This window comes from Marmota flaviventris, chromosome 4 (assembly GCF_047511675.1).
Source record: "Marmota flaviventris isolate mMarFla1 chromosome 4, mMarFla1.hap1, whole genome shotgun sequence".
Taxonomy (NCBI): Eukaryota; Metazoa; Chordata; class Mammalia; order Rodentia; family Sciuridae; genus Marmota; species Marmota flaviventris.
Genome location: NC_092501.1, coordinates 22,097,896 through 22,111,232, shown reverse-complemented (window position 1 = coordinate 22,111,232; position 13,337 = coordinate 22,097,896). Strand labels below are relative to the sequence as shown.

The window sequence follows — 13,337 nt, the reverse complement described above, 5'->3', positions numbered from 1 at the left end:
AGCTGGAAGCATTTGAATGACCATTCTTACAAGCAAACTGCATGCCTTCTTCAAGATAAGTGTTTTGTGCATGTGTACTTGTTAACAATTTAATGTGTGTAAAAGAGCTACTATTTTAATTAGGCTTGTACCTCTTTTCAGTGTGTCCCTGGACACATTACCCTGAGATGTGAAAGAGGTTTTGTGTTCCTGGACTTTGTGGTGTTTTACTTGTGCCATTTTTGCATAGTGAGGGGATCTTTCAGAATACCATGTCACATCATATCACAGAACAACTGATTATATATACCACCCTCTGGGAAAAATCCTCTGCATGTGCAATGTGAGAGAATTTTCCCTGAATCTCAGGAGCATTTCTGAGTTTTGTTTAGATTCAAAATCGTTTTTTTCTGGGTCAGGTGGTTTTAAGGCTGACTTGAAACACTTTGGGACTATGCACATGTCGTCAAATTGCTGTTTCTTGTTCTGTGTTAAGATCAGGGACAGGTTGGTCCTTAACATCAAGACATTTGAACTTCTGAGGTCCAAATCTCTCACTCCCATCCTGGGCCCCAATCACTCTGTTGCCTATCCTATTTTATTTTCACATTATAATAATGTGAAATTATCTTATATGTATGAGTGTTGTGTATGACATACCAAATCACATCATTCCTGTTAGAATGTGCTTCCCGAAGGCACATATTTTAACTGCCTTGATAGTAGTTGTGTCATCTCCACCTCTAGCAGTGTACGCCACATACAGATCAATAAATATCTGTATTCTGTAAACCACAGATTCCTGTCCATGTATTTAACACTAAAATGTATAATAGCCATTTCCTTGCAGGTGTTCATCTGGAATTATTTTGGGATTTCCCCCACCATGCAAACATCAGCCAAACATGCATTTTCAAAATCCTATTAGCTCCTCAGGAAGTAGGTAAACAAATTATATAACGATCTAGAAATCAAACTTGGACCTTTGATTTTTCATTCCACTTTCTAGCCAATTTCCCCCCCCTCTTTTCTAAAGTGCAATTATTTCACTTAAATTACTGTCTAAGAATAGCTCGCCGAATCCTGCAGCTTGCATAGTAACAGAGAGGAAGGGCAGGAGGTGTTGGTTCTTGACAAACAGCAATTGGACATGTAATTAGAGGTGCAAGCTGGGTTAGGTTTGACCCATGATGCCACCTCCGAGATCCTGGCTAAATAAAATGGACTTGCTCACAACGCTAAGCTGAAAATCAAGGGTTGAGTTTCATCAAACATTTATCTAGTGCCCCCTAATGGCAATGTCCAGAGCTGAATGCTGAAGGAATGGAATAAAACAAATGAAATCAAATCAAAATGATCCTCTTTTAAATTAGCATAGACTTCAGGAAGAAAGGAGTAACATGCCACACATAAACATAATGCCAAATTCTAACTATGTGGGAAAAATCACAGAGCATGGAGCACTCCCTATGTAAAGACTCCCTTTGGGATGGGGGAGATCTGCGGATTCCACACAGGCTGGATTTGAAGGGAGTCTGTGCCGGTCACCTGCCCGTGTTCGCATAGGTCGACTTCCCACCCACACTTGCTCTGGCTATTTCAGTAAATGACATTTCCCAGGTTTCATTGACTGTTGGCTTTTGGCCAGGTGTGGGCAGTGAGGAGGATGGCCCAGGAAGAACCAGAGCAAAGACAAGCTGCCTTTGCCCTCTCCTCTCCTTGGCCAGCTATCACTGCCCTGCCCCCTGCTCCTGTCAGATGCATCCGCTGTGACTTTGGCTTCCATGTGTCAGTACTGGTTCCAAGGCTCTCATCATGCCTGGTATTTCCAGACCAGGGAAATTAGAGATGTCCTCATTAGGCTAATCTCAGCATAGCCTTCTCTGCTCCTAATCTCAGCTCTTCCATTATTCAAGTACCAAATTCCCTGTATTAAATCCCCTTTGTGTGAAATATCTAGGCAGGCTTTCTGTTTGCGTGGCTAACCTCTGACTGACACAGGAGATAATCTGCTTCTGATTGGGGCACAGATTGGCCTGAAGAGCAACACAGGGTGAGAGGCGTCCGTCTGTGGGAAAGAAAAAAACTAAAGGCAACCATGAAATTAAAAAAAAAAAAAAAAAAAGGAAATTCCCATGCATACTGAGACTGCACTGAAGACACCACAACCTTCTGACTCCAGTAGTATTGGGGGAGTGCCTAGGAAGGTTTTGTGCCTGCACAAATGTTTTGACCTAAGGAACAGAGGGTCCCCAAACAGTGACAGATCCAGTCCACTTCTTGTTTTCCACTAACTTTGAATCATTTATTTGGAACTCTTGGGAATGACTCACCCACTCAAAACACCAGAATAGTAAGGGGTCTTCTTCCTCCAAATTATACACAAGGAGGAGGCAGTGAATCTTCTCTGTTAAAGTGGTTTGCTCAAGGTCACACAGCTGGTAGAGACAGAAGGGAATTATTCCAGGTCCAAAGCTGGTTTCTTTCTACCATCTGAGCCTCTAGCTCCTCTTCCAAGTCTCAGTTCATTACATGTAGTTTGGTCCTTCAGTAACTACAAGGTTGCAAATAAATCTGAATGGGTTTGCTCCCTGTTAATTTGTAACTTTGAATTGATAACAACGATAATGTTATTCCTTTCAATGTAACCAGTGTGGAAGGATGCTGAAATGGAATAATGTAATGAAGTGACAGGTATTGTACAGTCAACTGAAATATAGGTACACTTTAGATTGGAAAATATATTCTGCTTTGTTAGTTTAAAAAAATTAAAAAATAAAACCTTGAGCCTGTGGTGTTAACGATATTGTCTTGTAATTAGCCGTTATGAAATCTTGTAAATGCATCACTTTTTGACTAAATACCGAGTTTGGGGGTAAAAATAAACATCTCAAGGCAAAGACTTTAGAGACATTATCTGTTTAATAAATATGATTGTAAAAGCAATAAACAAGAGCAATTATACATTACACTACATAGTATTTAACAAAAAAATACATCAAAAAAGTCATTTTAAAATTAGAAGTAGTTCCAATACTATAAGAAAACTTTCATTTTTTTTTTTAAATTGGCTTCCTATAAAAATAAGTTGGCAAATGAGGGATTTCAATGCTCAGTTGGAATCCTGGAAAACACAGAACAGCTGCCAAGCACCCCATTCCTCTCAAAGTTGCTGTTTGGAACTTCTGAAAAAAAAGCAAAGCGAACCTCTGCATTTTGGATAGTGGATCCAATTAGGAATAAGGCAAGAGAGAAAATGTTGGTTGGGTAGTTCAGGGTAGAGCATGCACAGTTTGCCTTCTGGGGTTTTAGAAAATGTTGCAGTGTTGTATTTTTAGCTTGCCCTGAATCTCACCTTCCACACACATCCCTCCCCACACTCCTCTGGCCTTAGCCCACCAAACTCCTCATTGTGTTTGCACCTGCTATTAGCCAGTAGGTAGGCACTTGGGTCCCTCCCATTTGTAGGCTAACATCATTGCCTTGTCTTTGGGCTTGAGCTGGAATGGCCTGTTCTGGTGGTTCTCCAACTTGAGCATGCATCATGATCACCTGGATGGCTTGTTGGACTGATTGGTGGGACTACTCCCATCCAGAAAGAGAGAGCAACACTATTCATCCCCTAGAGTTTCTGACTCAGTAGCTCTGGGGTATAGACCCAGAATTTGCATTTCTAACAAGTTACAGGTGATGCTGATACTGCTAGCCTGAGTACCACACTTTGAGAACCACGAGCCACAGTCATAGGAACAATGAGGTCCCCTCTGAGCAGTACCTTGCCTCACTAATCACCTACAGGTGGGAGGGAGCTTTGAGGAGAGGCACATGAGGACACTGGAGATGCTGAATCTATAGCTGGCCACCTTTGGTCACTCTCCAAAATGCCAAGCATCTCATGTCTGCCTCTATTTTAAATTAGGACTTAGGGTCCCTTCTTCCCTATGTCTTTGCACTCATTTATTTCACTGACAAATAATTTTCACAATACTACTCTAGGCAAGGCACTGTGCTAGATTAAGAGTATATACCCCTTTTCACAATTTTCTAATTAAAATGAATTGAACTGCAACTCTGAGGACTCCCTGTGCTGGTGTGAGTGAGCCTCTTTTGGTTTCTAAACACTCGGTCTTCCAGATGAAATTTGGGAGGCTCCAACTGAAGAGAATCAATGAGGATGTTTTCTATGAGATAGGAAGCCTGGCAGATTGGGAATCAATCAAAGTTTTACAAAAAGGTGGCCGCCCCAGGCACAGCCCATTGCCCAGATTCACATGGGGTCTCCTCAACCATGACACCTTTTACACGGTTAACTTCTGGCAGCAACTTTGCTACTCTCGCCCTGTCTAAGCTACATTAGGGCAGGATTCATTGGGATCTTTAGGATATCCTCATCATCACAGGACCCTGTTATACCCTGTTGGTGGCTTGGGGACTCAGCCAAGAAGGACAGTAGGTTCTCTGGGTGGTTTATCATAATGATTTCTCCCACCCTTCAAATGGGCTTTGTCCAGTTCAAGTACTGAGGGGGCTCCAGGAGTGGATGGACTTTTGTTCCCTTCTCTGGTCCTTCTTTCATGATCACCCTGGGAAAACTGGGGATATCTTCACGCTTTCAGGATTTAAGGACTGTGAGGATTTCTTTTGCTTTGTTGGAGGGCTAACTCCTCCCCTGTATACTGACTTATTTTTCCTTTACTGATACCGTGATACTCAAAAGATGAGAGAGCACACGTGAAATCACCAGGATCACCCTAAGTAATCAAAATCTCATCCTAATGTAAGATAAGACCTATTTTCTCAGACTTTTTGACATTCTCAAACATTAAGTCCATTAACCTGCTTCTCCTTCTGGTTAAATCAGTGTTTATTTCACAAGTATTTTTATTCTGTTGTGAGAAAGGAAGTATGTGGTAACAGCAACTATCACAGGAAGACATTACCCTGCAATACAGTCACATGTCCAAAACATTTCTCACAAGAAGCTTCCAGAATCTGAACGCACGAGATGTTTGTTAATGTGCAAGAACACCACTGCCCAGTTGTGTACTTTCTTTTCCAAAGAATATGGCCAGGTTTGACTGCTTTGCATATATCAACTCTTTCACATTACATGTTTCCAGGTGGGAAAAGGCAAGGATATTTGGAAAAGGCAGGTTCTAGAGGAAGAGACAAAGGGTACATGAAACTGAACCCTGCTGGGCAGGATGCAGCCGGAGCAGTGGGCACAGAAGCTGGCATGCTTGGGAGTGTACAAAACAAACAGAGATCTGAGACTTGCAAGTGGTGGGGTCAGGGTTGGCAGAGCCTAGGCCAGTATTTAGGAGACACCAGGGGTGATGTCCAAAATCTAGCAATGTGTTTGTGAAGAAAAAGTAGGAACAGTTGAAGGATAACTTGGGGATTGAAAGGAAGGGATTCAAAGACATGGACGGATCATGGGTACACAGGGATGGCAAACAAATGGGAAGGCAAGACAGAGGGTAATTACTAGAAAAAAATTCCATCTTCTACTTCAGTTGGGACGGGAGTAGGGAAAGCTGCAAGGAGAAAAGCTGAACAAGAAACAAAGGTCCGTTTCTGACGTGCTTTGCTTCCCTGCCCCTCTTTTTGTCCTAGTGTACCTGCACACACGATCTTCAACTTGCATCTTTGTCCCTGTGGCCACAGAGAATAGAGAGAAAGCAGCCTTGTGGCCTCTGCTGACCAACAAAGCTACCACCGCTAACTTAGAAGGGGCAAACGACAGTAAGGACAGTGGGACAGAGAAACGGCTCAGGGTTTCCCTGTGCATGTCTTTGTGTCTTATGAAAAGGCCAGGGATGGCTAATCCACCCCTCGGCCAGGAGTGCTAAAATAGCTGTTAAATCTAGAGCCAAGAATATTTCCAAAAATACATGCAGATTTCCTTGGCCTATATATGTTATGAATTTTCTACAAACACGACCGATCAGAAAAAAGAGAAGAAAAGGGGAGGGGAGTGTTTTCCATTAAAATAGAGCACCTGTACACTGCCCCTCCAGACATGTCCTCAAGGTATTGTCCACATGCACAGGCTTAAAGCTAAAAACCCTTGTTGTCTGTGTCAGAAGAATTAAAAGTCCCGGTGCAGTGAGTGTTTGTTTTTGTTTGTTTGGATTTTGACTGTTTTTATTTTTATTTTTTGTTTTGATTTTTTTTTTGTTTTTGTTTTTTTGTTTTTGTTTTTTTACTGGCGTCCTCCATTCAAACATTTACATAGGTAGGGATTTCTTTTGTGCTTTGATTCTCAGCAACTATGGAAATACTTCCTGGCAAAAATAGGAAACAGAACAACAGAGGAAAGAAAAGAAACATAAAGTTAGTGGTCATGAAGGATGATGCGCTGGACAAGAGCGAAATTCTTTCCTGATCAGCAGGTCGCCTGTAGCCTTTGGGGTTTTTCCTTAAATTGCAAATTGTGCCCCAGCAGATCCCCGCTTTGGCGTTGAAGGTGGAGTGGCGTGTCTTGCTCTTTGCAATCGGAGAGATGAGTCACCAGGTTGAGTAGAAGGGGAGGGAGGGGAGGGTAAAGCTACTCTCCTAAGAGAAAACGTGTAACACTTACTCATTTAATGACACTGGAAATGGAAAAGTGTCAGAGAATTTGCAATGTGGTGTGAGATGTTCCTGGAGAAGGAGGAATTGCTACTTTAATAAAGTAAGCAGCCACTGTGCTCCATATATCTTGTGGAAATGATACTGAGAACCAAATGACCCCCAAAATGCAGCATCTTAGAGATGCTTTGTAAGTAAACAGACAGGGCGGGGTGGGGGGGGGGTATGAATTTATTAGCTTATGTCCCCCGTAAAAGAAAATGCATGGTGAAAACCGGATACCAGATGTGGCTGCAAGTGTTATTACTACCTACAATAGGAGCCAGTCATTGTATTTAAATTCCCCCTGAATGTCTCCACAGACCTGTCCCATATCCATGTAAAGAGATTCTGTTTACATGCTCATTTTTCCCCTAAAATAAAAGATTTAAAATCTTATGTAAAAGCCTTCTAGACAGTTTGGCGTTATGACATTAGAGTGAAGTGCGAACACTTATGTAATAATTTATTCTTCGAGGTCAGTAATGCAGGATCTAGATGTGAACATTTACAGCTTCAACTCCTGAGGCCCACATACAGGAGGAACCCGGGAAAGAAATGGATCAGCAATGGTGGCTCCATGGATTTGTCTAACTTCCTGGAAACTTTCTTCTGCAATAAATAGTAGGACTCAGCAACTGAGCTTCAGACATGCTATACCTAGCTGCTTATCTCCCATGCTTACTTCACAGGTGGAGAGAGGTTACTGAAATGTGAAGTCCATTTTAAGGTATCTGGTATGGGACAGTTAAAAAAAAGGGGGGGGGGGCATTTGTTGATCTTCTCTGTAATAATCTAATCCTATAACTGGGCTCTCTTAAGATCCTCACTCCCAAACTTTGTCTCTCTTGTTCTCAAGTTCTCAGGAACCAGTTTCTAGATAATTGCTACATTAAAAAAAAATCTCTGGATGGTCACACTTGTCACTCTTATTATGTCCCTTCTTTGGTGGTGGTCTTTGCCCTTCACAGGGTTGTCTACAGTTGGGCTGCCATGTTTTGCTCTGGTCCACTACACCTCAACCCCAACCCCTTGCCAGCCCTCCAGTCCACCATCCCCAGCCTCTGAGGCCTCTCCTTCTTGTATATTGCTCATAAACATTTGAAGCCCAGTGTTTTAGGGAGGGTTTTTGCAAAGGCGGAATTAATTAATGAGAGAGGAAAAAAACTAAATAGAAGCAAGAAAGAGACATCTTAGCTGTTTCTCTCAGGGGTGTTAGAACAGAAGGAAGTGGTTATGTGAAGCCAGAGAGCAGTTAGAGGGAGAGTCAGCCATTGGTTACAGAGGCTGAACAACTGATGGCTACTGGGAATCATTTACCTACGAGCTGTGATTCCACCTTCTCATCTCTAAGCTGGCCAGGCCTTCTTAGTTCAGTCTGAGGGATATTGGGCCTGTTTTCAGTGTGACTGACTGGACTGATCATCTCTTGTTCTTTTTCATTCTGCATCTGGGCATAAACATTAATCCCCGGGATCTTCCTAAAACATTAACAGAAACCATCACTGTTGTGCAAGGGAGAAGCACAACACAGCCATGTGTGCTTCGGAACCTGTCAGAAAGAGGGAGGGGGAAGAGGTAGGGGAGAGTGGATGGAGGGACACGCACCTTTTAAACTTGTAGATGACGAACACGGCCAGCCCCACAAACACCACCGAGAGCAGCATCAACATGGCGGATCCACTGTGGGTTGGAGTGAGGTCCACCAGTGGGGCTGAGGGAGGAAACAAGAAATCATCATAAGCAGAGACTCAGGCAGGTAAGACTCTATGAGAGACTCACACAGTTCACACACAGGCTTGGTGAGTCCAAGAAAGCCACATGGGATGAATATACAAAGTACAAATCACACAGCTGATACATGTATGCACCTGAGCCTGTCCTAGCCCCCATATGCTCCAGTTGGCCTGTCCAAGTACTGGAGCAATGAAGAGCAAAGACCCTGGAGCCAGACTGTAAGGATTCCAGCCATGCTCCACGACCTGCTAGCTGTTGAATCTTGGGCAAGTTACTCCATCTTAATGTGTCTCTGTGGTTAGAGGAGATGGATGGTCTATTCTTCTGTGGTCACAAAGATTAAATGAGTTAATGTACCTTATTATTAAGAACTCTATAAGGTTTGCTTTTATTTCTACAGCTGCTACTATTATTATTAATCAATACATGTCCTCCTTGAGTTAATATTGGGGTAATATCCTGATAAACTCATTGATAATACCATTGAAAATACTCACAAGTCAAAATACATTTCATAACTTGAACCTACCAAACATCACAACTTAGCCCAGCCTACCTTAAACTTGCACAAAACACTTACATTAGCTTACAATAGGGAAAAAAAATAATCTAACACAGATTCACCCCTGAGAGAAACAGCTAAGATGCCTCTTTCTTGCTTCTATTTAATTTATTCCTCTCTCATTAATTAATTACCCCTTTGCAAAAACCCTCCCTAAAACACTGGGCTTCAAATGTTCATGAACAATATACAAGAAGGAGAGGCCTCAGAGGCTAGGGATGGTGGACTGGAGGGTTGGCAAGAGTTTGGGGAATAAGGTGTAGTGGACCAGATCAAAACATTCAACTATAGACAACCCTGTGGAGGGCAAATCTGTGTTAGACGATTTTATATAACTTACTAAATACTGTACTGAAAGTAAAAAACTGAACACTGGTATGGGTAAACCTCTTAAGCCCAACCGTTTTAAGTCAGGGACCATCCATATTTATAATAATATAATGCTAATTGTTATTAAATTTTCTCATATTCTACATGCAAGCTTTTCCCACTAAGCAAAGCAGATAACCAGTAAAACCACCAATGGGAATATTTTTTGTGAATTACCCAGTCTCTTTTGCTCCTATTCTAGCAGTTGTAAGGAACAGAACCAGAAAGTGATGATGCATGTTATGTTTTTTTGCACTACAGGTTGTGGATGGCTAAGTGAATATTTTTCAAGGGCTGTCATTCTGATGCTGGGGAAGGTGTGACATCCAGAGGGCTCCATGACTTTGTGAAGTCCTGACAACAAGCCCCTGTCCTTCAAATGCAGTGATTTCTCCTCCCAGACAAAATATAGCTTCTGCGAGCACCAGTCTTCCCAAGTTTTCCCTGAGAATGCATGCACGCAGTATTGGAAAGCATCTCTCCTGACCTCCAAATCTTCTTCCACCTCAGGGTCAAACCTGTTGTACTTGTAATGACTTTGTTTGCAATTAATTTCTACCCTCTCAAGAACTGACATTCTGCAAATCTGGCACAGCTCCAGCCTAAGCAACAATCCACATGAACCTCGTGGAAGCCAGCATGCTGACCTTTACCTTCCATCAATTTAAGCAGAATCTGATGCCCAGAAATACAGGTGACCTTTAAGCACCATTTTCTGTGGCTTGTTTCTGTTGAGAACCGAGAGGTCAACATTCTGGTCATCAAGGTAAAAACGTTCAAGAATAAGTGACTGCAATATTAATGGTCTCAGAACAGACCTTCGGCTGCTTCTGTTCTGTCTGGTTTTCATAAGATTACATCCCTGTCACTCAGTGGCCACCACTAGAAAGTATATTTCATGTCACCACCCAGTTCAGTGTAAAACGAAAGCCAAGCCTTCTTCTTTCTCTTAGTGAGTTTAGTAGAATTGGCTCACTGAATATAAGGAAGCTCCCTGCTCTTTTCTCTCCCTGTAAGTCAAGCAGCACTTAATTAAGCTGTGAAATAGCTGTGTCGGCGTGTGTGAGAAGATGGGTGCAGCCCTATTCTTGTGGAACACCCAAGGAAAATTTGCTTTCCATTTGAAATAAGAAAATAAAGCCTCAGTGCCATCAGCCAAGCCCAGGAACACTTCAGAATTAGCACTACGGTTGGTGGGATATCATCAGGCAGGAGAACACCTTCCATTTATCATGGACATCATCTCCATAGATTTTCACAAATGAAATGCGGACAGTGATCCTTATTATGCAGATAAGAACAGAGAAGTTCTCCTTGGTTCCTGTCACTCCAAAGACTTGGAACTAATAAACGGAAGCACGCATACTTGAATCCAAGTCATCACAGATACACGTACACACACATGCTATATACTCAGGCTGGTGGGAGATAATTAGAAATTTAAAAAGATATTTCTGAATATGGGCATTGGGACTAACACTATATAGTACAGGAAGAAATAACAAGTGACAAGCTAAAATTTTGTTTTAAAAGGAACTGTTAGAATCCTAGATCATACACTTTTAAACGTAGATGGCATGTATACATATGCATTAATGTTTATGGATGTGTGTGTGTGCGTGTGTGTGTGTATGTAGAGAGAGAGAGAGAATAGAGAAATTAATCCTCATGTACTCATCATTTAAGTCTCAATAGCCATCAACTGACAGCCAATCTGATTTTCTCTTCACCACCATCTAATCCCCACAGCCTCAACCACTGGATTATTTTGAAGCAGCTTCTATCATACAATTTCATCATCTGCAAATCTAAAAGATAAAAATCTCTCTCCTCTCTCCTCATTATCAGGAAGCCATCATCATATTGAAAACTAGATATTTGTAAGGTAATCTCCTAAGGCAAACCCTTCATCTGTCAGGGAATAAATGGAGGTCTAGAGGTGGTTAGAGTCAAGAGTATTTAAACTTCCTACCCTGGAAGTGAGCTCTGTCAGCATAGCTTCTTGGTGCCACCAAGAAGTAGACACAGTTTACTTGAAGGAGTGGCATCTGAAATAAATGAAAAACTAAGAGGAAATCCCTTGGCTAGGTCCTCACTAACACATATGAAAGCAAACTTACATATGCACCTATGCACATGCACGCATGCACGCGCGCACACACACACACTAGAACTTTACCGCCCATCTTTGCCTTCCTCCTCCCATCTCTCTTCCCATCACAAGGTTAAATCTTTTAATCCTAAACCATTCACACTCAAATTGTGGTTCTTAAGGAAACAGTGTTAACACTGTTAGGCAATTAGCACATTTGTGTGGGAAAAGCAGCTTTTGTCCCCCCCGCCCCCCCAGTTTCAAAACTCATGCTATCCCCTCCCTCTCCACACTTAGTCACTTCTCAGAGGCAGCAAGTGGGACACAGCAGACAGCAGTGGAGAGAGATCGAGTGCCACTGCCCTCTGTGTTCCGTGGGTGGCTTCTGCTTGTTGATGTGTGCCTGGATATAAACGGTTTTTTACTGCTCCACACAACAGCGGCTGCATATCTTAGTTTGCCCAATACTTAGGTGCGTTTCTGTGTGTTTTGCTGAGGAATGGAAAGTGGTGATAAATGGGCTTTGGCTTGTTGTGTGGAATTAGCATAAATTAATCCCTCTTCAATTGTAGCCTAAACAAAGTAGATGTGCAGGAGGAAAGTGCTGAGCAGTTTTTTTCCCCCCATTATAAGTACACAGAGCAAAACACAGATACAAGCAGTGCTCCAAGTGACTCAACATTTCTAAGCCCCAAAGCTGGCACACACCATTTGAAAAATCCTATGAGGATCTTAGCAATGCTTTGAATGATCATATTCTATTTATAAGGATCTGAGTTGATTATCCTAATAGGGATGCTCACATTAATAAACACATCTTCTTGTGAAAAATGATTGACATATATATAGTCACAGTTGCACATCTGAGAGTAAATTTGAAACTCCCTATTTGGGGTTAAGTAACTGATAGGGTCCCATTTGGGAATCAGATCGTGGTTTTGCTACTTACAGGCTAAGGGACTTCAAATGACACTCAGTTTCCTCATTTGCAGAATAGAGATAAAAATTATGTTTGGTGTAGTAGGTTGTAAGAATGAAATGAGATGGGATTTACAAAGCACTGTCACAGCTTCTGGTACATAGTACATGCCTAATATTTTTACCCTGTCATTATTACTGTCACATGTCTGAAAGCATATTCTGTAGAAAAATAGTGCTGAAGAGTTCCATGGTGAAGTAATTTTGGAAAATGGCAAACCCCCTTCTGAAGATTTATGATGCACATTAGGATATCAGAGGTCTGCAGGCCTGCAGGAAAGGAACTCCCTTACCTTTAGTATAGTTTTCCACCAATTCATCAGACCAGTGTCCCACAAAGCACTTGCCTCACCCTGAGAACCACTGTCCCTTGTACTGCAGCTTTGCCCCTTTCCTTACTTGATTTTCAAGTTCTGAAATCAATCGTAGCATAACCCAGTGAAGCCAGGCAAAATCCAGGGTGGCTACCTTGTGTTCCCTCTTCTTCTATTAAAGGCATCATCTTGGAGAACTTCTACCTGCACTATGATCCGGAAATTCTCAGCTCCTACTATATATCTCTAACCCAAGAACTGGTGCTGTCAAGAAGTTATAGAAGCATATGAGTTCACCTTACCTTGGTTTTCTTTTACCCTATCCCACCTCCCAAAGCACACCCAAGTCCAACTTGTAGAACTGCAATATGAAAATCCATGTGATCTGGAACTTTTGGGGAGAAATTAAGGTGGTGTTGTAATAGCACAGAGAAAGTTTTCCTAGAGTGTAAAATGGGCATAAAAACTCATGCTCACTTGGCCAGTGGACTTTTCTCCAGTTCAAATTCAAGCCCAACCGTGATGGTCTTAATGACTGCTATACCATATTGTGATAAAGCTGTGGGACAACAGGACAGAGTAGATGGGAATTGCCAGGGAAGTTTGGATAAGTAAGTAACGGAGTCTGGTAGACTGAGGCAGCTCTAGCACCCTAGGTTCTTCTGAACTTTGCCAAAACCCAGTTCAGAATAAA

General features: G+C 42.1%; 1 protein-coding gene across 4 annotated transcripts in view; it reads right to left on the bottom strand.

Annotated features, from left to right (window-relative positions):
• Positions 1-3,055: 3,055 nt before the first annotated feature.
• Sorcs1 (sortilin related VPS10 domain containing receptor 1) overlaps positions 3,056-13,337 on the bottom strand; it is a 475,560-nt gene continuing 465,278 nt past the window's right edge. The window contains exons 25-27 of one of the 4 annotated variants that reach the window (XM_071610693.1): positions 8,200-8,305; positions 7,912-8,072; positions 3,056-3,164 (exon numbers count right to left, since the gene is read on the bottom strand). In XM_071610693.1, the coding sequence (XP_071466794.1) occupies positions 3,085-3,164; positions 7,912-8,072; positions 8,200-8,305 (347 nt within the window). In that variant the 3' untranslated portion in view covers positions 3,056-3,084. Of the gene's footprint in view, positions 3,165-5,600; positions 6,267-6,382; positions 6,538-7,911; positions 8,073-8,199; positions 8,306-13,337 lie in introns of those variants that run through there. The other 3 variants (XM_027930015.3, XM_027930019.2, XM_027930018.3) reach the window with 3 other exon arrangements.